Raw genomic sequence first — 26,404 nt, forward strand, 5'->3', positions numbered from 1 at the left:
TGATGATTTAAAAATGCTTAAATTTGGTGCAAATCTGTGCTCCATTCTATTCGATTTATTACTAATTTTACATCATATCATCTTCATGTTATCCAAATGCTGAATTTGCTTTGATTTGCTTTGCACTTTGATTCGGCACGGTTTACCAACACTGTTTTGGAGGTGAGCACGGGCCAGACATTATTGCTGGTGCGATGAACCATGATCCAGGATCCAAATAAGACTACATATACATTATGATGTCATAAGTGCAGAGCATTCCCTGTTTGGTAACAAATGGGATGTGTTGTAGCAACCGTGTTGTCTATGAATTGTAGTATTTTTATGTGGAAATCCACTCGGAAGACATTAGTGGAGATTCAATACTAGACTGGAATATACAGCAAGTAGTACTACAGTACTATATGAGGTCATTTTCATAACATAATCTTGCCTTTTATTACTCCAGTTGGGACGTGACCCCTGTTAGTAGCATTTAAGAAGTCTTTTACCAAAGCCTCTTTAGTTAAGACTTGATTAAACGAATATCGGGAGTGAACTGCACTGATTCTTTTTTTTTTCCCCTCCCTCCTCCTTGCATGTGAAATGAAATCATCTGATGGAATAGGAAGACTCTCACGCTGAGACGCAGGCCAGCAGCCAGTGTCCTTGGCTTGCCGCTTTCAATTCAGGAGGCATTCACTTAATTTGTCACCCTGAGAGCGCATGTGTAATTTGCTCTAATCTGATATTCAGGAGTGTAGCAGACTGCAATCTGTCTAAGTGCAGGAGATGCTGCATTCGGATGTTGTCTGTGGAATACACAACCTGTGTGTTTGAGAACTAGAACATGTGGACGCGGAGATGGATAGGATGATGATGTTATCCCTTTAAAATGAGCACGGATCAAAGCCATGTACAGACTGAGTACTTTGTAGACACTCCTTTATGTTATTCAACCCATGCAAAGAAAGGTGCAGCAGCATTAGAAAAATAAAGAAAAGGCCTAACTTTTGACTGAAATTCTGCAAAAAAAATGTACGTTCGGCACAAAGTGCAAAGTGAGTAAAACAAGAAATAATGTCAAGCAGTAAAAAAAAAAATCAACTTTATATTATGAATATGTTGGCCAACTCAAATGTCTAGCGAACTTTGAATTTTGATATTGATTGTATTTACATAACGTGCAACAGTTTTTATGATAAAATAATTATGATCGCAATAAACACAACAGAAAAAAAACTGAATAACATCTAATATTTCAGGTAACTTTCCATATAGAGCAGCTCTAACACTTTATGCTCCTCCCCCAATAAAGAAAGAACCCAACTACATCTATAAATTATTTTTACGATCCCGTATTGAATCTCACTTGACAGCCATGCATACCGTAGATTTTGCTCTTTCATCATTTTTTTTAATTATGTATGTCATGCTCATTTCTTCCCAAGGCTGAGTAAAATACTGAATAGAGTAAAATATATTGATATATGCCGAAGATTTTGTAGCCTCATAAAATACAAGCTGTGGAGGCACACTCGGCAGCATTACAGAACACTCTAGTACGTCAATGTCTGCTAAGGATCAATGCAGCGTTTCCTCTTCAATAAATGACCAAATCTGCTTTGGTTGATGAAAAGATATGAGCTCCCATTTTAAGGTATTCTGATTGGCTCGGATGCACCATCACTGAGATGCATGTATGAATGAGATGCAGGGGAGAAAATTGCCCTACATGGATTTTAGCTCATGAATGCATAAACACACATACATGCATAAATAAGAATGCATTTATTCTTTAGGAGCTCTTGAATGAGGCCGAAGAGGCGAACAGCGAAGGATGCAATTAAGGAGGCAAGTTTGTCTATAGAGAGATGTATACGGGGAAAAAAGTAGGGGACATTTGAGAGGAATATTTTGCTCAATCCCCCCCCCCCTCCAATCCCTGTGTTCTTATATAAGAGACCAATCCTGTGGGATTGCCAAGATGGCTGTGAAAGTCTTTGAAGGCCATCATTGAGCAGCGCAAAGGCAGCAAGGAGGCAAGCTTTGATACTCCTATCCCTTCTTTGAGCTCCTAGTCTTCATAATCCAGCCACTAGCACGCCGCCTTTTTCCTACGGCAACATAGACTTACTCTCCGGTGCAGACGTATCATCCACAGGGAGGAATTCACTTTGTGTACAGTACACAGTCACAAAAGCCCACAGCCAGGAAGTGTGTGTCAAATGTAAAGGCTATAGTCTCGAATAGAAATATACCTTACTCTTGTTCTACGTGGATTTGAACCTCATGTGATTCAGTGGTAGACTTCAAGTGAGTTGAGTGTACTTAACACATGCTTGGAAACTTATAGTCAAATTCAACTTTCTTTCCACCTTTTTTTTTCATTCTTCAGTAATCAGCAGTAGATCATTCATAAGTTCCAGAAAATACTTTATCAGTTCACAACAGAAATAAGGGAAAAACAGCTCTGTGTGAAAAGCTGACACAAATTTAGCCATATATATTTAGCACGGTGGACGAGTGGTTAGCGCTTAGGCAGTTTGCATGTTCTACCTGTGCATGCGTGGATTTTTTCCGGGTACTCCGGTTTCCTCCCACATTCCAAAAACATGCTAGGTTAATTGGCCACTCCAAATTGTCCATAGGTATGAATGTGAGTGTGAATGGTTGTTTGTCTATATGTGCCCTGTGATTGGCTGGCCACCAGTCCAGGGTGTACCCCGCCTCTTGCCTGGAGACAGCTGGGATAGGCTCCAGCATGGCCGCGGTATAGAAAATGAATGAATATTTAGCCAAAATATCTCAACAACAACACAAACAATGGTTGTTGTACATTTATATTTACAATTATCACATTTGGAACTGCTGTGATTGGCTGGCGACCAGTCCAGGGTGTACCCCGCCTCTCGACCAAAGACAGCTGAGATAGGCTCCAGCAACCCCCACAACCCCCATGAGGATAAGCGGTAGAAAATGAATGAATGAATGAACATTTGGAACTGAACTGTGTGTGTGCACGCGTTTCATACAATACAAATACAAATGTGTGTTTTTAACGGATGAAAATTAATTTCATTAAAAAAAAAAATCTCCGATACTGCCGTAGCTGCACTACTGTAAAATAACTATTTCCAAAAATACAAAGTAGTAATAGTAGTAAGTAATATAAAACACAACAAATAACAGAATACAAAGTAAACAAAAAATGCTAGTTCATGAAAGCTACGCCATCATAGTGGTAAACCAAGGTGGGAATGAAGACAACCTTCATGGTTACATTCCAGTGACACTTCCAAAGCTTCCCTCGCACACGCCACCGTAAATTTCACGCTATTGTCGAGCGTGTTGCTGCAATAAACCGTTGCCACTCATTGTAGTCGTGGGCCAAATGTGAGGCTCTCCGTGCTTAATAGAATTCCTAATCTGCACAATGATGATACGGAAGCCATTATTATGAGTTATCCATGGTTTGTTTCACCATAATCAGTTAGGCCTGAAGGAAAATAAGCAGACATCTTCATCAAATTGGGCCAGTCCAGATATTCCACCATAGAAGGGGGGGAAAATAGGCATACTCTGATTGGCCCGCAGGGATTGTACTGCCTTTTTATACTCAGTGATATTTAAAGCATTTTTGTGATTCCACTTATCTCTCAGATGCATCAGGAGGGAGGTTATTTTTGGTCAAATGTTTGGATCTTGAGGTTTAACCCTTTACACAGCACAGAAAGACTACAATGATGCTCCTTATTAAGTGAAATACCAATATTGTTTGTGACAATACAGTAGTTGACACTTAAATAAGATGAGATAAATAAAATGAGATGATACGATACACGGGATTGGGTCAACAAGAACGAGACCAGACAAGATTTTACACTACTTGATGATAAACGTGATTAAAAATACATAACTATTCCCTAAAAGTGAACAAGTAATTTTTGAGTTAGTTTAACCGTAATCTGAGTAATTAAGATTATCCATGTGTAGCTCTGTTCACCGCTTCATCTTAGCCACGGGGGAGCAACAGCGAATCAGACGGGGAGCTTAATGTCAGCTGACTGGTGTCATATGATATCTACAAAGTGACATTTATGCAGTCGACCCAAACTGCTTTCATGATTGACCGGTAGCTCACAATCTCCATAATGGGCACCCTTGTTCTACACTCATTAATATGCTTTTCCACAGTTACTCAATACATTTAAATTACATTTTTACACATTAATAAACCACTACAGACATATGTATCCAACAAAACGTGCAGTTACACAACTAATTTTAATAATTATCATTTATCATTTTTTCATTATTATTCTTTTGTTTTTCTAAATGATACGTTTCTATTACCTCATAGAGCGTCTATTTATTATCGCCATTTTATGTAGGTTACCATTTATGGTTACTGACAAAGAGTTGGGACAAGTATAAAGTGGGGGCAGGACATGTGGGAAGTAGAGCAAAATGGAGGAATTATACAGTACGAATATACGATCGAGGGGATATAGGCGGAGAGGAGGTTAGACCGTGCTTGTGTGACAAGTGTCCTCATCGTGGACTGAGCGCCTTCATGCCCTCCAGCACACCTCCAGGCTCCAGCCCAGTTGGCTGCTACAGCTCATGTGGAGTGCTAGCGTCTCATCCATAAGAGGGGACGCTGGAGAAAAAAAGGGGGCGGAGCACTTATTGAGGAGAAACTGATAGCATGGTGGAGAAGAAGGTCATTGAAGAGGATTGGGAATACGGAAAGATAAATACAGAAGGGTGGGGAGGGACACAGAGGACAGGGAAGAAAAAATAGAAGGAACAGGAGGAGTGGATTAAGGAGAGCCCCAGGTAGAATAGGAAGCAAGGATGCCAGCTCTCCCTCTGGCATATGTCCTTGCCCGCGGGGGCACCCAAAGACCAGGGAGAGGGCAGCTGGTCCTTGGCCCGACTGAGCTCAAAAACAAGCCAACGCTTAGCTAAGCCATGCCATTGTAGGAATCTCTGTGCCCCGACGAAGGAAGTAAACCTCAGCCTGTTTCACACCGGAAAAGCCATTTCCTGCCTGTTGTGTTGAAAGCAATTGTTGTTGCAAGACGTCACAGAACAAAGTTGTCTTGACTTTGGGATTCCTTGTTGCTGCATGAAAGCGCACCGGTTCCTTGACTGGTTTCTATAGAATGTGGAATTCAAAGGTGGGTTTTTGCAGCAATTTTGTGGGATTTCCGCTTAGGGATTAAAAAGAAAACGTTTTAAATAATCCTTGACTGGAACAAATATTTAATGGAATCTCCACTTTTTCACAAATTATTGCGTTTTTGTGTATTTCTTTATATAATTTAAAAAATATACAAACATCTTCATATTTACATCCAATCCATTTTCTACACGATTCGCCGCAGTAAAACAGAGTATATGTGTGTGAATGAAAGGGACCCAAGTGGAAGAGTGAGGTTACAGGGAGAAGAGATACAGAAGGTGGAGAATTTTAAGTACTTGGGGTCAACAGATTGTGAAAAGGAGGTGAAGAAGTGTGTGCAGGCAGGATGGAACGGGTGGAGAAAAGTGTCGGGCGTGATGTGTGATAGAAGAGTTTCAGCTAAAATGAAAGGAAAGAGACCAGCCATGTTGTTTGGTCTAGGAGACAGTGCCACTAAGGAAAAGTACAGAAGCAGAACTGGAGGTAGCAGAAATGAGGATGCTGAGGTTCTCATTGGGAGTGACCAGGATGGATAGGATCAGGAAGCCCAAAGAGAAAGAAGAAGCTTGTTCACAATTGATGTCAAATGAAGGGGGGGGGGGTAGGATTAAATAAGCTTTGCTTCTTCCTGGTCCTTTTGGACATGTGGAACTGCAATTTGTATTTGGTGATGTATTCCAATGTAACTTGAATGCATTGTCAAATAAATTAAACCATTACCATTATCATTGGATGACTATCATCTTCACATGTATATATTATGGAAAACCAGTGAATAACAGGTGTGGATCACATTAATATTTTGTGTGTAGGCCCAGAAATGGTGGCTATATCCTCAATTTTGATGAACTCATAACATTCTAAAACAATCATAGTGACCCTGTTGTAACTTGATCGGTAACACAGTATCATAATGAAAGTACAAGGTGGCCATCTACAACCATGCATTTCTAATGTAGCGTTTAGAAAGACCCAAGTAGTCCCCAGCTAACTGATTTAAAGCAGACAGCACGGATGAGGACATTTGCTCCATCCGTTCATTAGCCAAAGACAGACAGCGTCTCACTGATGTAATTATAGGTCATTAGCAGAGAGCCTTCATTTGTTTTCTTGTTGTCTCGTTTTTCTTTAACTTTACACTGCCGACACACAGCTAAACATGAAGCAGTCCAATTACTACTAGGTGAACATAGGCCAGCGCTGATTGGGTTTTAATAATTGATGACATTTTATTCCCCATTTTCCTCTCCCAGCAGCTGGAACTCATCTCGCGGCGGCGGCAGCGGGCCATGTAAATAAATCCCTGCACCAAAAATGAATCAACATTCATCTCTATTCCTCCCCAAAGTCCAAATATTGAGTTGCTCTTTGTGGAGGCGGATTGCTCACTTCTGTTCCAAAATTCAAATGATGAGAGTCATCCACTTATTTCAATTGGAAGCCAGTCACAAGGTTTTAGACATGAATGTGCTACCGGGAATGGTTAGCTTTTATGTACTAGTACTGTGCTTTTTTACCAGTGCCGACGTTTTTGCTGCAATCACGATTCAGCTTTAAACATATATGATTATTTTACACATCACATTTACAGTCGTGTGGCAAAGTGTTTCAGATCATAAAACTAATTTAAATATTAGTCAATGACGACACATCTAAACACAATGCAGTTTTTAAATTAATATTTTTTTAAGGAGAGTTCTGCAGCAGGACAATGATCCAAAACACACCATCAAGTCCACCTCTGAATGACTAAAAAAAAAAAAAGACTTTGTAGTGTCCTAGTCAAAGTCCTGACCTGAATCTTACTGAGATGCTGTAGCATGACCTTAAAAAGGACGCTTCATGCTCAAAAACTCTCCAATGTGGCGGAATTACAACAATTCTGCAAAGATGACTGGGTCAAAATTTTTCCACAGCGCTGAAAGAAACTAATTGCAAGTTATCGCCAATGCTTGATTGCAGTTGTTGCTACTGAGGTGGGCCCAAGGCCCCTACAGTATTAGGTTTAGGGGGGCACAGTGGTTTCATTTTAAATTGACAAATATTGCACAAAAATAAGAAACCAGGAAGGGGGCAAAAAAAATTCACATTACTGTGTTAGTAGTTAGCAGTAAGCTATTGATATGTCTTTATTACTGCCTGTAGCCTTTGCTATTTAAGCTGCTGTCTGCATGAGACGAGCAGATGTGTGGGAAAAGCTTGCTTGCTTGTGTGTGATGTTGATGTTAATGAGACTTGTATGTGGGCACCAGCTGAAATGGAACATATATATTTTATAAGACAGTCTTTGTTCCTTCTTTTGTGTTAAATGTTGGACCAACGTGACACTAGTGTGATATGACAAATCTTTAATTTGGTCATCATGCGCTGAGAAATAATGAACTATTCATCTTAACGAGTATTTTGGTTATTGCATAGTTGCTGTATTCTGGCTAAAAATACTCCATTAAATCACTCTCTTCTGTGTCTCCCCAGCCGCCAGATAAAGAATGCGGCCTGCCAAAACAGGTCGGCAACAAGACGGAGTGCGGCCTGCTGGGATTGGTGTTGGACCTGAAGCGAGATTACCAGCCAATAAGGAACCAGATCCCGGAGGAGAAGCTGTACAAAGTGTATACCTTCAACTCCGTCAGGAAGTCCATGAGCACCGTCGTCAAACTACCCGACGGGAGCTTCCGCATGTACAGCAAGGGAGCGTCAGAGATTGTTCTCAAAAAGTACGTGAAATAGTATAAGTTCTTTTACAGTGGAAGAACCACGTTGGTCACACACTGCTGTGGCATGATGCTTAGTTCAAAGCTCAAAATAATAGTCGAAAAAATGTCTTTCTTACCAACTGGACACCATCTAGGATTTCCAATAGTATAATATTTATTTGAAGAAGCATTGTTACAACAGATAAATATTCTACCAAACAAACACATTTCTTCTAACGTACTGTAAATGCACCATTTAACACCTCGGTTCAATTAACCACCAAGTCACATGATAGGTGCAGAATGTATGGACCTAAGCAAATAACTGGCAGGGTTTTAACTTTGAAAATATTATTTTTATTAACTCCACAAGATGGCGGGAGCAGTTTTATTGAGTCTGTGATGTTGCACCCTTGCTTTTTTCATTGGGTTAATACATTTATACAAATACACTTCACGTTGCCAGGTTACTTTTTTAAATTAGGTTGTCGAAGCTGCGGTGAGTACATGAACAGAGACGAATGCCTGCAGTCCTGATACTGTAAAAAAAACAGTAATAGTTGTAAAATGTTGTTATTCAGCTGTTTGTGTGAACCTTGTTAATGACACTTGTTGTACTGTTGCTCATGAGTGGAGTTAAAGCTGACTCAGCAGTGTGCTTCTTTACAACATTGGTTCTATTGCTGCTGTGTTGTAAGTTAATAAAACAAGGGTTACATTTTCCTTTACATTTTTCCCCTCCAGATGATTGTTAAAGTAAAAAAAAGTTTTCACATTTTGGAAACACTCCAGATAACACTGTCTTTGTGCTTTAGATGAATACAGCCAGATAAAATGGTAATGGTAATGGTTTTATTTCATTTGAACATACATCAGATTACAATTGAATGCATCACATAATCAGTTCACAGTTCCACATGTCCAAAAGGAGTAGGAAGAAGCAAAGCTTATTAAATCCTACCCCTCCATGTGGTACTTTTACAATCAGTAACTGTTACATTTGTTCACTTCCTGCTTTCCATAATACATACAGTTTAAGGGGTTTTTTTTGTTTGTTTGTTTTTTAAATAATGTACCGAAGTACGAGGTGATATGACCATCCAATGACATAATGGGTACCATAGTAAGTGTCAATATAGTGATATGTATAGCACATCATGACTGGTTCAAGACTCTTCATCCTTGTATTTAGCAAACATCAACTGCTTGTATTGTTTCTTGAATTGGCTCATCGTTGTGCATTGTTTGAGGTCCTTACTCAATCCATTCCATAGTTTGATTCCACATACTGAAATGCTATGGCTTTTTAACGTAGTCCTAGCATATAAGTGTTTCAAATGTAGTTCTTTCCTGAGATCATATTTCTCCTCTTTTGTAGAGAACATTTTTAGGTAATTGGTTATTTTTAGCCTTATGCATTATTTTAGCTGTTTGAAAATGAACTATATCAGCAAGTTGAAGTATTTGTGATTTTAGAAATCACCATAATCATCATAATGAGAGCATTGACGGTATGTTCATCCACCTCTGACAGATGCAACCACATCCTGAACGAGGTGGGTGAGCCCAGGCTTTTCCGTCCCCGGGACAAGGATGAGATGGTGAAGAAGGTGATCGAACCCATGGCCTGCGATGGTTTGAGGACCATCTGTGTGGCATACCGCGACTTCCCCAGCGACCCGGAGCCCATCTGGGACGACGAAAACAACATCCTCAGCGACCTCACTGCCATTTCCATCGTCGGGATTGAAGACCCTGTCCGGCCCGAGGTAGGACAGTAATGTGCCTTGTTTTGGGGTTCAAAAAGTTGTGTGTGGTTTCACACTTTAGATACTTAGATACTTACTTTTTAGATACAAAAAAAACTGAAGTAAACTTGAACAGACAGAAAATGGCTGTGCCTTGTACTTTAATTAGACCAGGAACCACATTTGATGACTTCAGTTGTATCCCCCCCACTTTAAAGTACTTAGTTAGCACATGACTCTATTGATTAGCATTAGCATTGATTAGCATTATTGATTGATTAGGTACTATTTCTAGTACATGGTCCAACGGGGTTCCGTAACACTGTAGCATTTCAGTATACAGTACATTTCTACAAATGACAAACAAACATGCTAAAGTTAGCTTATCTTACACACTCCTTTATTATACGCCACGGTCTCTACTTTACTGCAACGCTCCATTTTTTGCCCACACAGGCCAATCTCCTCCATTGTTGTAGTTTCTTTATGTGACTGATACAAGCATTTTTTTACCCTGTACCAAGACGACTTCCCTTGTTGTAGAAAACATTGCATAAAACCTTTCAGGTATCTTCTCCTTTCATGCTCATAGTAACTGCACACAATGCTAGCACGGTTACCATGGTTACCCTTCATCTTCTTTTGACAGCATGTTGGTTTGTGTCTTGAAATTGGACAACAAAACATAAGATGTACCCTAAAACGCGGTTATAAGGGACAATTTTCAGGATAATAAGGGACAATTTTCATTTTAAATGTAATTCTGCCTTTAAACAGGAAGCTGCTTTGTGTTGTTTTTTTTCAAAGAAGCATATATTCTTGAACAAATCGTTAAAAAAAACATTTTCCCGAAAACGGTATGATGTTTTTTCTACTTGTCGCCGAAAGTCACCCTTCCAAAGCGTCCTTTGGGGAAATTTCAGTCAGTGGTCTTAAAGAAGCGGTCACAAATCCTATCCAGGGTCAGTTCTACTTACAGAAAAACTCCTAAAGAATGGTTGTGTTTTAATCATATTGCATGTGTATTACAATTATCAGAAAGGTTCACTACCATTACTAGCATCTGATACTATTTTAATGATATTATTGAATGTATGCGTCTGTGAAGTACTATATTTAGAACATATTTAATGGTCTACGCCTTAGGTTCCCAAAGTGGGGGGTCGGCAATCTTTTCTAGGAAAAAGCCATTTTACCCATTTTAGCCATTTTAAGCTGTTTTCCAAATCCACTTTTATAAATCGAATCATCCAATCTCTCCTATGAGCATCTCTAGTCGTGCTATGAACAGCTGTTGGGCTGTTGACAAACTGTCGAAGAGTCCAGTGTTTTATTTACACTCCTTTTCTCTACCTCAGCTTTTCTCTGTAATGTAGGTTGACTATCACCTCTAGCTTTTGGTTCTTTTCAGTAAATTTGTTTTGGGAGTTTTTTTTTTTTTAAAGGATGCACAACTTTTTGCTGCCCTGTAGGGCTGCCCTATAAGAACACAATAAATTTAAAAAAAGGAAGGAAATAATAAGAAGAAGAAAGAAGAGTAGCTTAGACAGGAGAGGTTTGTTATGTGCCGCCGTACCTTCTTTCGTGTCCTCTGGCAGAGCGTGTTGTGCTTTTAATAAACGTCTTGGTTACTTTTTCGAGGTGGGGGACTAGAAAGAAGTCAAGTAGGAATTGGGAGCCTGATATCTTGGTAACAGGATGAAATTTTGCTTTGTTCAGCAAATGATTTGAATTCCTTCACTGGTGGTTCACACTTGTGGTTTGGGGTTAGGGTTAAAGTTTAGAAAAGATACTTGGTGTACACTTAGTGTATTTTTGTTATAGAACCGTAGGCTGCACATTTAAGAACATTCATTCATTCATTCATTTTCTACCGCTTTTCCTCTCCCAGCTGTCTTCGGGCGAGAGGCGGGGTACACCCTGGACTGGTCGCCAGCCAATCACAGGGCACATATAGACAAACAACCATTCACACTCACATTCATACCTATGGACAATTTGGAGTCACCAATTAACCTAGCATGTTTTTGGAATGTGGGAGGAAACCGGAGTACCAGGAGAAAACCCACGCATGCATGGGGAGAAAATGCAAACTCCACACAGAGATGCCCAAGGGTGGAATTGAACCCTGGTCTCCTAGCTGTGAGGTCTGCGCGCTAACCACTAGACCGCCGTGCCGCCCCATTTAAGAACATACATAAAATAAAATACATATACATAAAGATTGATTAGCCATCTTTTGTAGCATGCACTAAACAAAATAACACATTTGTGTTGCCCATTTTCTAAAAACTTTATTGAGGTACACAAAATGCCTACTTCTCTCAAATATTGTACACAGAGCCGTCTAAATCTGGAGTGAGCGTTCTGTTGTGGAGATAATCCCTCCACTTCATATGTTTGGGGATATCGGTATACTGATTAGACAGCGGCTGCACGGTGAACAAGTGGTTAGCGCCCAGGTTTGATTCCCCCCTCGGGTATCTCTGTGTGGAGTTTGCATGTTCTCCCTGTTCCCCTCGTGTGTGCGTGTCCGGGTACTCCGGTTTCCTCCCACATTCCAAAAACATGCTAGGTTAATTGGTGACTCCAAATTGTCCATAGGTATGAATGTGAGTGTGAATGGTTGTTTGTCTATATGTGCCCTGTGATTGGCTGGCGGCTAGTCCAGGGTGTACCCCGCCTCTCCCTGGAAGAGAGCTGGGAGAGGCTCCAGAATGCCAGCGATAAGCTGTATAGAAAATTGATGGATGGATGATTAGACAGCATGATTATTGCACAGGTGTGCCTTTGGCTCCAACCCATTTTCTCTTTCAGATTTCATTTCTGATTGCTGTTTGCTGTCATTTTAACACTGCTCTGTGTCTTTGGACAGTGCAGTGCAGGGGTGTCCAAACTTTTTCCACAGAAGGACAATGAAAGGAAGCAAGGGCCACTGTTATATTTTGTAAATAACACATGTAGATATGCATATACATTTTTCAAGAAATAATTGTGTCTCAGCTTTGTGATATACTTGAAAAAGCAAGGTGAATGAACGTGAGTCTTCGCTGTTTTTTCCCCATTTTTGCCGGGCTTTCTTTTCAAATATTGAAAAATTCTACTAAAATGAAATAATTTTTATAATATTCCAAGTTCAATCTCAGATTTTTTTTTCTTGATACAATACAACTATTGCACTTTTCTTCTGTAAATGTTCTTTTGATTATATTATGACTTTAGTTGCATAAAATTGTGACGTTATTCTTGCAACATTATAATTTATAACCAACCTAATTCCTTTCAAAATTACAACTGTATCTAGTTTTTTTTGGTTTATCATAATATTCCAACTTTTTTAAAAAAAACATCCTTTTTTAAAAATGTAAATATCTTGTAATTCTTGTCATTGCAACTTGTTCTCATGAGAGTACAACATTCATTTATTTTCTATACCGCTTATCCTCACGAGGGTCGCGGGCATGCTGGAGCCTATCCCAGATGTGTTCGGGCGAGAGGCAAGGTACACCCTGGACTATAGGCTGGATTACCACTTTTTTCTCTTAATAGTTTTTATCTTATTCTTAAATGACTGTTGTTTTTTTGTTAAATGGTATTTTTAGAATGTGGCACGGGCCAAAAAAAGACAGCGGTAGTCCTGGCCGCAGTTTGGACACCCATAACGTTTCAGCTCAATTCAACATGACTACACTTCAAGCAGACTGAAACCCATCTCTAAAGCTTTCTCGGTCCGTTTGTCGGAATGATGCCCTTCACATTTGACCAAATGAACCGTACTAGCAAAACAAACACACCAGAATTCTTCTTCCATACATACGAGTGTGAACGTACCCTAAATGTCATCCCTTTTATCGACTCCAACCCTTCATGTTTACATGTTGGCGATATTTCATTTGGCATATTGCGCTGGTGGACTCCTCTGATGAAAGCAAACAGTGTATGTGGAACATGCCCAAGTGACTCTGGAGTCAAACGTACTGTATATGCATATTCTACACTGCCTCTGTGGAGAATAAATGCACAAATGTTTGTTTATGTGTGGGTTTGGAAAGCGCTTGCTCGCCCACATTGACCTTTGCCAAAGAAGAGGACATGCTGGCTTCTAGCATACGTACATCCATCTCCATACCTAATATCACTCCGTTGCTGTTCTACATCTCGTTATCACACAGCAGAGAGCTTTGTGTACACTGCATGCTGGATGCTGTGTTCTGTGGGACCTTCAAGTCTGTGACAAAATGTGTCAAAAATCCACCGAGCAAGATGAAATGCAGGATAGCTGCTGTTGTACATTTAATTATGTGCTATACGGACTAGCTTAGCTAATACAATGCTGTGCTTAATGCCTTCCTGAAAAAAGGCTAACAGCTCAACCAGTTTTAGGTGCGTCCATGACAGAATGTTTACCAGAATGGTAAGTTTAGCCAAAAACTTACCACTTCCACACGGATAGGGAGGATAACTATTAACAGTTATTTAACCTTTAACATGAACATTAATCAAACGTAATAATTTTTTCTGGGTACATGATACCATACAGCATCCATATCAAACTTGCGCGGGCAGCACTAACATTAAACTTTCATATCAAAGCGGGGGCCTCAAACTAGTGTCCTGCGGGCCACATTTGGCCCGCGGGCCGCATGTTTGAGACCCCTGGTCTAGAAGGACAAATAAGAAATGTGAAATTAAATCTGTGTAACAGGACTTGATAATGACGACAGCATAATTCACAGTAGTCTTCTCTGTAGTTTCCCAAGTAATATCGCAAGGCAGCTATGGTGCATCATGGGAGTTACTGCACAATGCTTGTCTTGTTGTTATTGTGCTGTATCATTGCAGTAAAACTCTAATTTGATATCACATGGAGACTGAAACGTGTGTTGACAGGAGTGTAGGGATGCTCCGGCTGCCGATTGTTCGACCTCTGGTCGATATTGGCCGATTTCTGCTAAAAATACATAATTGGGATTTGCCGATAAATGACTTTCAAAACTGATCACCATGTGGACGCAAATCCTACATGTCTGCTTTGTCACATAGGGTTGCTAACAAAATGACGCATCTTTAATCAGTCCCCTCCAAAACCTATTACCTTGCATCTTTGTTTACATCTTTGTCACATTTCCTATTCCAGATTATGACATAGTATCTCTAATGTATGCTAATGAGGAAGAGGTTTAGTTTATTTGGCTTATGACTCAATTTGAAGTAATATTTTAAATACATATGGTGTTGCTGTAGACAAAAGTATCTGTTGTGTCCTTGTGCAGGTGCCAGACGCCATTATGAAGTGCCAGCGTGCGGGCATCACCGTGCGAATGGTGACCGGGGACAACATAAACACGGCGAGGGCCATTGCCATCAAATGTGGCATCATCCATCCCGGGGAGGACTTCCTGTGCATCGACGGGAAAGAATTCAACAGGAGGATCCGCAATGAGAAGGGAGAGGTGCTGTAGACGCGGCCACATAGGAATAGGAGACAAGATATTGTTTGTAGATTATAACCACTTCTTGTGTTCATCTTTTCCTTTGTTTCCAGGTGGAACAGGAACGTATTGATAAAGTTTGGCCAAAACTTCGCGTCCTAGCCAGATCGTCCCCAACAGACAAACATACACTGGTCAAAGGTGCGTTTACTAACAAAAATACAAACCAATTTTACTGTACTGCATAGTATTGACTCAAATGTAATGCTTTTTTAAGCCCTGTTTTTAGAGATAATATTTCATTCATTCATTTTCTACTGCTTTTCCTTACGAGGGTACACCCTGGACTGGTCGCCAGCCAATCACAGGGCACATATAGACAAACAACCATTCACACTCACATTCATACCTATGGACAATTTGGAGTCGCCAATTAACCTAGCATGTTTTTGGAATGTGGGAGGAAACCTGGAGAAAACCCACTCATGCACAGGGAGAACATGCAAACTCCACACAGAGACGGCCGAAGGTGGAATTGAACCCTGGTCTCCTAGCTGTGAGGTCTGCACGCTAACCACTAGCTCACCATGCAGCCCAGAGATAATATTTTTCAGACAAAAGAAAAAACGTTGTTTGTCACCACATGTTGCTTTACATGTATACATCTCTAGACCCCAAATATAAGATGGCCCATCAGGAAAAATAGTCATATATTCAGGTGAACATGGTAAATCTGACATATATAAAATACAGGTGCTCAAACCTTTCCAAATCTCACTAAATCCATGACCCCTCTATTCATTAGCATTCAATCTTTATCCTTAAATGGTCGCAAGAGTAGGTTTGTCTCCTCTCTCATAGCTTTTTATGATGTTCATTTTCACTTCCATGGTGGTGGCTTTCCTTTTCTTTGGTGCACTGCCTCTTGGGATACATAATCAAGTGCAAAAAGTGAACTTATAAGCAATGTTAGCTTTTCCCAGTGTTGCTACAGAGACATTCTTGCCATGCACAGGAGAATAATACATCCCATGCTGTGACGAGCTCTTGAGTCTAATGTTTATGGACCATAATTGCATTTTTCATTAATTTATGGGAGGGGGTTCGTAACACAGAACGTTGGAAACTTGCATTTTGTAATTGATTATTACATTTCTACTCTTATTACACCGCAAACCAAAGATCAATAGAAATGGTGGCATCTAAATGACTTGTTACTAGGTAGAACTCGTTGGACACAATCCCAATCAGAAAGCCCAATAAGAAAATGTAATGCACTTGAAAAAACAGCACTCTGTATTAATTATGTACTGCATAATATCCAAATATGTCTGCATATTCACATATGTATTACATGTTATGTATTTGTATTTTATATGTATTATATACATTTTGATGTTATATATTTATATGTGTGGTACAGGCATTATTGACAGCACGATGGTAGAGCAGAGACAAGTGGTTGCTGTGACAGGCGATGGCACCAATGACGGGCCGGCCCTGAAGAAAGCTGATGTGGGCTTTGCCATGGTAACCAACAGTTTTTTTTCTTACAAAGTATTCCTTTCTCCTTCATAGGAGATGGATGTCACTCCACATCTGCAGATACAGTATACGTATATACTTCACCTTTGCAGTATACGGGGTGGAATCAGTGTAGATGAGGAGCTCCTCCTAGTGGAAGATAGGACACATGCCATCACTGCAGTGGATTACTCATACTACAAACAATGATTGTCTCTGTAATCCATCATGTTATATTGACAATATGCTGATGAGTAGCCATTGTCCTGAAATGAGCTCATCCACAGCATTATGGACGATAAAGCCAACAACAGTTGTCCGATGACAAACCAAGCAGTATCAGGAAAGATGACCTAGTTTTCTGGTGACTGAATTGGTTGTTTCTCTCCAGGGTATCGCAGGTACTGATGTGGCCAAGGAGGCTTCGGACATCATCCTGACTGATGACAACTTCAGCAGCATCGTCAAAGCGGTGATGTGGGGCCGCAACGTCTACGACAGCATATCCAAGTTCCTTCAGTTCCAGCTCACCGTCAACGTTGTTGCCGTCATTGTGGCGTTCACTGGCGCGTGTGTCACACAGGTTAGTGAGAGCACCTGTGAGCTCGCTGGAGCCATAATAGTTATTACATTTGCAATATGGAATATGTTTGCTTTCAGGACTCCCCGCTGAAGGCGGTGCAGATGTTATGGGTCAACCTGATCATGGACACGTTCGCCTCCCTGGCTCTGGCCACTGAGCCTCCGACAGAGGCTCTGCTCAAGAGGAGGCCCTACGGACGCAACAAGCCTCTCATCTCCAGCACCATGACCAAGAACATCCTGGGTCATGCAGTCTATCAGCTCATCATCATCTTCATTCTTCTCTTCATCGGTACATACTCCACTTTTATATATTTTCATATCACTTCAGGCTTTGAACTTTTTCAATGTTCTCCTAAACAGGTGAGAAGATCTTTGATATTGATAGTGGCCGCAATGCGCCACTCCACGCACCTCCATCGGAGCACTACACCGTCATCTTCAACGCCTTTGTCATGATGCAGCTCTTTAATGAGATCAATGCCCGGAAGATACACGGAGAGCGAAACGTCTTTGAGGGCATCTTTAGGAACCCCATCTTCTGCACCATTGTTTTGGGAACTTTCGGCGTACAGGTACGCTGCTAACAACTATTTTTTGGGCAGTAGATGTAATTGTGTAGACTCACAGGACCCCCATGCATGAACGCTACATACATGTCATAGAATTGATTCCATTGCTCTAATGACTACTTAAATGTATACCTTGTATAATACAAATAAGTAATACAAATAAGTAAGTAATCCATAGAGTTCATTCATTCATTTTCTACCGCTTTTTCCTCACGAGGGTCGCCAGGGGGTGCTGGTGCCTATCCCAGGCGGGGTACACCCTGGACTGGTCGCCAGCCAATCACAGTGCACATATAGACAAACAACCATTCACACTCACATTCATACCTATGGACAATTTGGAGTAACCAATTAACCTAGCATGTTTTGGGAGGAAACCGACGCATGCATGGGGAGAACATGCAAACTCCACGCAGAGATGGCCGAGGGTGGAATTGAACCCTGGTCTCCGAACTGTGAGGTCTGCGTTCTAACCACTAGACCGCCGTGCCACCCTTAATCTATAGAGTTGTACAATAAAAATTAACAGAATGACTCCAAATAAGCCACAAGGTCAGCCACAAATTACCACTTGTCCTTTTCTTGTTGTTTAGATAATCATTGTTCAGTTTGGAGGGAAACCATTCAGTTGCCAACCTCTGGATATAGAGAAGTGGATGTGGTGTGTTTTTCTTGGCATGGGGGAGCTCCTCTGGGGGCAGGTAACACATTAAAAACACGAACACTCGCTTTGCATATTCAATTTGCATGGACTGGACATAACACCTTCTCCCGTTAGGTGATGGCGACAATACCCAACAGCAAGCTGCGCTTCCTGCGGAGGGCGGGCCAGCTCAGCCAAAAAGATGAGTTACCTGAGGAGGACCTCAATGAAGAAAACGAGGAGATCGATCACGCTGAAAGGGAGCTGAGGAGAGGGCAGATTCTCTGGTTCCGAGGACTCAATCGCATTCAGACTCAGGTGGGACTCTATGTTTTTATTTGCATGCAGCAAAAGTAGGATTCACCTAAGAAGTGAAATGATGCTGGATCCTGATTTGATGAATCAAGATGAATTAAGTCCACAGACAGGCGCTCGCTGGCTCTGAGGACTGATACGATCAGCCGGGTGAAGTCTGGGAAGATCATCTTTGGACTCTGAGCTCTGCAGACCGTTATCACTGTGATATACTCGAGACAATTTGACTGTTGACGTGTATTCTATGCTTTCATCTCACCATGTGTGTCGCTGACGGTTCAGGGCGAGGCGTCACATCACGATGGTAATGTCCCACATGTAAAATTACTATATAAATACATCTATGAAATAAAATACATTAATTAGTTTTTTTGCAAAGTTTTTTGAGTGTAGAAACACATCTAAGTATAATTTGTATGGAATTTAGTTGTTGAGGCTGCATGGCGGTCAAGTGGTTAGCGTGCAGGGCTCACAGCTAGGACACCCGAGTTCAATTCCACACTCGACCATCTCTATGTGAAGTTTGCATGTTCTCCCCGTGCATGCGTGGGTTTTCTCCGGTTACTCCAGTTTTCCTCCCACATTCCAAAAACATGCTAATAATTAATTGGCGACTCCAAATTGTCCATAGGTATGAATGTGAGTGTGAATGGTTGTTTGTCTATATGTGCCCTGTGATTGGCTGGCCACCAGTCCAGGGTGCACCCAGCCTCTCGCCCAAAGACAGCTGGGATAGGCTCCAGCACCCCTGTGACCCTTGTGAAGATAAGCGGTAGAAAATGAATGAATGAATGAATTTAGTTGTTTCTTACATCGGAAATATACAGTATAATAATGCCATCCATCCATCTATTTTCCATGCCCCTTGCTGGAGCCTATCCCAGCTGTCTTGACCAAGAGGCGGGGTACACCCTGGACTGGTCGCCAGCCAATCACAGGGCACAAATAGACAAACAACCATTCACACTCACATTCATACCTATGGACAATTTGGAGTCACCAATTAACCTAGCATGTTTTTGGAATGTGGGAGGAAACCGGATGTACTTGACTCTACTTTAATTTGATACCCGACCCACTTCTCTACCCCAAGTATTAAATAAGTTAAAGCAAATTCCATACTGGGGAATATTTTTGTGCCTTTGCTTCCCATTGCTTTAACATTGAGTGAAGCCAGAAGCTGTGATTGACCCACGGACCTTGGCAAGGACAACCGTACTGCAAACCATACAATAACTTAGGCTGTGACATTTGTTTGAAAAGATAATCGAATAGCAATTTACATTTTTCTTGATGATCAAAAAGTCAAGTGTCATTTCATGTAGGCCTCACTACACACGGCACACTGCAAATTGTAGATCCGGGGCAAAGTTAACACATTTCAAACCATCACATTTTACTAATATTAAAGTGAATTCATATCCTACATACATAGCTTTTATCTTGTCCTCAAGCTCCCATCCAAGAGTTTGAAGGACTTGAAGTTGAACTCAACCATCAATGTGACTTGATGAGATCTAACACTATATAACCTATGGAAGGATAAATCCAGTATAAAAGGTGGTGATGACATCATAGGCAGACTGAATCCAGTACAGCATCCAAAGCGTCTAGAATCAGTCTTTACAGGACAAAAACTCACAAACGTTGAGAACGTGTTGGCTCCAGTCAACCATACCACATTTTTAACACATTTTTACAGTTATGGAATCATAACTTGACTATTGTGATGGTTCCTGTTGCAGATATGATAGAAGGCGGGACCTAAACGGAAATAAAAGCCACAACAAAGCGGAAGCATACTTGACGACAGATGATTTTTAAAAAATAAAAACAGTAAAGTGGATGGAATCTTGCTAAAAGGACATTTTAAGACACTTGACTTTTATTGTATTAGTGACGCTCTATTGCTGCATTACAAAACAGAAAAAAAATGTAAGTGGGATTTATTTGGATCTATTTCATGTCTGACATGGATTCTTTTGATTTTAACCTTCCTGTAAATGTCAAATATGCTATTAGTTGTCACTGGACCAATAATGGAAAATTTGACTCAGTATTTGTATTAAATGAGAGTCATAGAGGGTCTTATTCAGATTATATTCAATGACAGTAATTATAAAAACCATCTTGATGAGGCGATGCAACACCCTGACCTTCAGCCATGACACCATGGGAACATTGTTGCTCCCCCCCGGATTGCTGCCATCATTGCAGTGTGTCACTCTGAGCCGCCATTTGTCCTCTCTCCTGTCTCGCTGTCCCTCCTTTCCCGCAGATCGAAGTAGTGAACACCTTCAAGAGTGGCACCTCATTTCAGGGGGCGGGAGCTCTGAGACGCCAGTCGTCCACCACCAGCCAGAACCAGGATGTAACCAATGTTTCTAGTCCTAGTCACGTGTCCTTGTCCAATGCCCTTTCCTCTCCTACAAGCGCTGCTGCTGCTGCTGCTGCTGCTCCCTCTACTGGCCGTGAGTCAGAACTCTGTCTGTCTGTCTGCTTCTCTGCTGCTGTCACTCAGGGATGCTAGCCCCCCCCATCCAAAAAATCACATACTGTATTTACATTTTAAAACATCACTTTGGGGAGTTGGCGTCCCTGAATCTGTTATCTATTTTAATTTCCTGCTTTTTGTTTTTATGTTTTCTATGTTTTCTTTTCAAATCTCCTCCCATATTCGGGTGTACTGTCCTCTCATTGGTCCATGTGTTGTTTGTTTCCTCAGAGTGCTAGGACAGCGGGACTAAGGGTGATACCCACGGCGTGACATTTCAGGTTGTGAGTTTGTCTCCCTCTGCTCACCCCCCCCCCCCCTCTTAAGAAACCCGCCCACAAAGCCCACTCATGCCCCCTCTCTTGAGTCCCAACACTCAACCCTGACACCAGCATCCCATCCCTCCGTGTTTGTGTCTCTACGGACGATAACTCAAACTCACTGCAGTCGACTCACAGAGGGTAAACATTCAAGTATAAGTTGCAGTGTGCTTAGCTTGTATTGCTGCACAATGGCGTTACATTATCTTGTTTTAAATCAAGATGAACATGTTGACTTTTACAATGTAAATAATACATTTGTAAAGGGTTTTATTATACTACAATACACTATATTATACTATATTACACATAATATACTATAATACACAAATATACTCCTTTTATTAGTACAATGTAGTGTATGTACATAAAATGTATTAGTACAATGTAAAATCTGACTTTTACAACTAAAGAAATATTTTTAAAATAGTTTTAATCAATTTTTAGATACTATTTATTAGTATTATATTATCAGTGTAATTTTTAAATGACCCCAAAATATAAAATTTGTTAAATGAAACATACTAAAAATAAAAATAAATTAAGACACTGGTATTTCCCTACCAAAAATGTTTTTAAAAAAATAAATGCATTTATTACTCTCATAATAAAATGTATTTTTTATTTCAAAATATGATAAATATAATATATTACATTTTATTGCTTTAAACATGTATAAATACACATAATAAAACATATAGAAAGATTAAAGAGTGTCTATTTTTTGTCAATATAATGCATTTGTAAACTGTAAAATCTGTACAGTTGTCCCTCGTTTATCACTCATTTCATTGGTTCCAGCCTCGACTCGGATTCAATATTAATGAATGGAGTTGTTTCATAGTTGTAACATAGAAATGCTGTTTATTTATATGCTGTTTTTATTTTTAGAGCCCTGTAACTTGAAGTAACACCCCTATAGTCACATAAAAAAAAATATATATATATACGTATATATATATATACGTATATGATAAACAATCAGACTAATAATAACACAAATAATAACACAAAAGTTTTGTACTGTTGAACATACAGTAATGCAAAAAAGGTCGACATCTGTCTGTCATTCATCCTCACTATGACGTTTGTCACTTCATTGATGTACAGGACAGCCGCAGTCTAACATTAATCTGCCATACAAAGACATAGACACTCCGACAATACCGCTAGCTTTATTGACACCACATTGCGTGCGCAGGTTACAAGATCTCTGAAATGACACAAGACTTTAACAATAGTAATTTATTTATTCTAAATGTAAGAATAGGTTTGAAACTGAGTGGGGAAGAATGACAAAGCAAGAAGCGAAAAATGTACCACTTCCACACAGAGTGGGAGCAGAGATTTATTTTCATTTTTTCCATATTTTTTGACCAATAATAGACCATAGTCAACTGTGAAACAGCAATCATTTATTTTTGAAAAACTACAATAGGGACAACTGTACTGTAATACATTAAGTATATGTAACTGTTAGAATTTTTCAAAAGTAGAAACGTATAATTGCCATATATTATAAATTGCTGTAATGATTCTAAATAGATTTAACAAACTGAAAGCCGAGTACTCGTTTTGTGCTTGTACTTGAGTGTTTACTTGCCCATGCATGGAGTTAAGGCCGTCAGACGAGACAAAACTGTAACACTCCAGTCATTATTCACCTTCATGTGTTTTGTGTCAATGTTCTTGTCGCCTTGTTGCATGTAGGTTGTGTTGTCGTCATCCAGTAATAGACAATCCCGTGTTTGCTCATTGTCTCACAATGTTGTTTTTTGTTCTGTTGTGAGTTCTACTCTCCACTGCCTGCTTTGCCCCCCTCCCACTCTTCCCATCGCCCTGTTTGGGACCACCCTGTGCTCTGTGTGTGCGTCCCATCCAGAGTCTGTGTGGATACTGACCCAGAGTCTGCTCTGGTACCTTTTTCAAGTGTTTTTAGAGCGCCTGATTGGATGGCTCAGATCTAACCTCCTTCCTTCTTACTGACCTTGTCCACCAGATTTCCTCCAACTTGCATGTGATATTCTCCTTATTATTATTCTTTTGTTTTGCTGTGAGCGTTATTAACGTGGCTTGTTTCTAGGTATACGGCACATTGGACTAAAGCGTATACTTACAACGAGCATTTGTGTTGCTTTTCTTTTTTACGTTTCATGATTGTGTTCCTCACAGTTTTCCTTGCACGCTCCCAACTTGACTCAGCTGTAGTCACGTTGTCAAAGAACACTTGCTGTGGTCTCCTCTAATGCTGATCCCCAATACAAGCCTTTTTTACACATGCTTGTTCATACAGAACATCCACCCGGATCATTAATACATAGGATGTGTAAAAATGGGCTGCAAAAGATCTTGCTACATGGCCATATAAGCAAGATTTGACAGGATTTACTACCTCAAAAGTTGGAAAACTGCTGTGTTGTTTATACAGAATAACACACAAATTCCAGCTTTTGCATGGATTCATAGAGCGGTTCACCGAAATTTGTGAATTAAAGCCAAAAAGCCTGTGCCTTTTACACAGAACTTAGAAACACCCACAAAAGAAATGGGGAAAAGTTCATACTGTACAGTTATTGCTAGAACTGTGCGCTTTCACACAGAAATACAGCATCTCACAATCATTTAATTAACCATTTAATCAAATAAATCTATTATACTGCTCTGATAGTACTCGCAAAAGTGGGCAATTGCCTGGTTGGCAGGGTCCCCTCATTCCACATTGGTGTTGTTTACAGAACAGCGACACAGAAAAAAGGCGGCAAAATACGAAGTTGTGCACTTTCACACAGTGACATAGTATCCCTAAATCAGATAATTGCGGAATTCTCTTACACAGACTCATCCTGCCTCTGCCGGGTTGACTTTGCCCATTCCATGCGATGCCGATGCCTTTCATACAGAACAGTGCGATAGAGCCAGCATATATTTGTTGCTGTTTTGTGCATAGAATCCAGCGAAACGAGATGTTGCTTCAACTGAGTGCACTTTCACATGGTGTATTTGCATACAGTATATTTACATGCAAGGCTTTTATACAGCAGCAGTTGCTTACAACACAACAGAGTCGCATCTTGAGTCCCGTCATTGCGTCCTGCGTCTGGTCTGATATTACCTGAGAAAACAGAAAATTGCCAGGTCGACTTCATCCACTTCATGCACTTTCACAAAAATACCCAGCTCAGATAATAATTGCATTGAGTCGTGGACTCCTATAGAGCAGCTACACATAATAACCCGCACAGAAAGCTTTGGAGATCTTCCAGATTCTGTACCTATTCCAGTTGTGTTTCCTTGGATTTGCTTCTTCTTGCCAAAATGGTCTGTTTCAATTAATTCCACCCGCGGCCCACTAATAGGCACGGCCACTCTGCTGTGATTGGTCACACTCCTAAACATTCCCGAGGACTTCTAGACAGCTGCCGAACCCCATTTGTAATTTTGTCAGTATAGAAGTTGATAATAAATGAATAAACTTTTTGGACAGCTACTCACAAAGATACCCGGCATCTGTCAACCAGATAATGATTGCGGAATTATTTTCCTGATACAACCTGGGTTGACTTCATTCCCTTCATTCTGTGTCGGCGGCGTTTATATGAGACAGCAACACAGAAAAATGTGGAAAAATGTCGGCTGTTCTAGACAGTGTAAAAGGGTCTAGAGTCTCCCTCCTTCCACGTCCCTCCTGGATGGTGTCGCCGCCGTTCTCACTATGTGTCCTCTTCTTCTGTCTCCTCTTTCCTGTGCGGCAGATCCGCGTCGTGAACGCATTCCGCAGCTCCCTCTACGAAGGCCTGGAGAAGCCCGACTCCAGAACATCCATCCACAACTTCATGACCCAGCCCGAGTTTAGGATAGAGGACTCCACGCCCAGCATCCCGCTCATCGACGACACGGACGACGACTCGGCTCGCCGGAGGAGGAAATACTCCAGCCAGCCGTCGTCGCCCAACAAGAACAACAACGCCATCGACAGTGGCATCAACCTGACCATCGACACCAGTAAATCGGCGGCGTCCTCCAGCCCCGCCAGCCCTTTGCACAGCTTGGAGACCAGCCTCTAACCTCCTCATTTGACCTTTGAACTGGAACCTCAACGCTCCTACCCGTCGCTCCTCCATTTGGAAGTGACATACAATCAAGAATAGAGAAAAAGCCACAGCCGACTTGTGGTTGCTTTGGAGGAGGAGGAGGAGGAAGCGGCGGCGTGTGCGTGCTAGCATGCACCGCACAAACTGATGACGGCAAGGAGGAAGAGGAAGGACACGTTCTCCTCTCTCCTCATCCACACTGATAGAAGTAAAAGAAACCTTGTTATTATATTCAGATTATTATTGTTATATTATTATTGTCCCTCCTGCATGAATGTACATTTACCCACATTTTATTTAAAAAGGGTTTTTTCCATTTGGATTATTTTCTTGTGGCGAGCAGCGGACTCAAGACTTAAAGCTCTTCTTCTTCTTCTTCTTCTTCTTCTTCTTCTGTGTGGCATGATCCAAAAACATTTGAGTCATGTGATGAGGTGCCAGGGCTCAACTTGCACAGCAGCTTTGCACCCCCCTCCATCCCCCTCATTCCAAAACACACAAAAAAGAGGAACGCAAAAACAATAAAACAACGGCGGCGACACAGCAGCATTTAGAGGATATACTAGTATTCTATAAATATGGATATTCTATAAATATATTTAGAGAGAGTTTATCTTTGTTTGTCGGCATGTTGCCTTGTTCCTGCTTCGAATGGCTCGGAAAATAACTTTTTGGACTTATTTATGTCTTCAAGAGAATGTAATTTGTTTACAGCAAACTTAGAAATATACTTCCTGGTTCAGAGAAGAAGGGAAGACGACGCTCATGTGACATCTTGTTACTGAGGAGGATACACAATAACAACAACACACACACA

General features: G+C 40.8%; 1 protein-coding gene across 7 annotated transcripts in view; it reads left to right on the forward strand.

The window, feature by feature from the left end:
* atp2b2 (ATPase plasma membrane Ca2+ transporting 2) overlaps positions 1 to 26,404 on the forward strand; it is a 75,054-nt gene extending 48,650 nt beyond the window's left edge. For 5 of the 7 annotated variants that reach the window (XM_058054533.2, XM_058054535.2, XM_058054536.2 and 2 more), the window contains 11 exons: positions 7,646 to 7,887; positions 9,401 to 9,635; positions 14,888 to 15,067; positions 15,160 to 15,247; positions 16,470 to 16,576; positions 16,962 to 17,153; positions 17,231 to 17,444; positions 17,516 to 17,727; positions 18,318 to 18,425; positions 18,503 to 18,685; positions 25,249 to 26,404. In XM_058054533.2, coding sequence (XP_057910516.2) covers positions 7,646 to 7,887; positions 9,401 to 9,635; positions 14,888 to 15,067; positions 15,160 to 15,247; positions 16,470 to 16,576; positions 16,962 to 17,153; positions 17,231 to 17,444; positions 17,516 to 17,727; positions 18,318 to 18,425; positions 18,503 to 18,685; positions 25,249 to 25,560 — 2,073 coding nt within the window. In that variant the 3' untranslated portion in view covers positions 25,561 to 26,404. Of the gene's footprint in view, positions 1 to 7,645; positions 7,888 to 9,400; positions 9,636 to 14,887; positions 15,068 to 15,159; positions 15,248 to 16,469; positions 16,577 to 16,961; positions 17,154 to 17,230; positions 17,445 to 17,515; positions 17,728 to 18,317; positions 18,426 to 18,502; positions 18,686 to 20,960; positions 21,154 to 21,407; positions 21,458 to 25,248 lie in introns of all 7 variants that reach the window. The other 2 variants (XM_058054537.2, XM_078798610.1) reach the window with 1 other exon arrangement.

The sequence above is a fragment of the Doryrhamphus excisus genome, linkage group LG18 (assembly GCF_037039965.1).
Source record: "Doryrhamphus excisus strain RoL-2023G ecotype Guam linkage group LG18, RoL_Dexc_Guam_v1.1, whole genome shotgun sequence".
NCBI lineage: Eukaryota > Metazoa > Chordata > Actinopteri > Syngnathiformes > Syngnathidae > Doryrhamphus > Doryrhamphus excisus.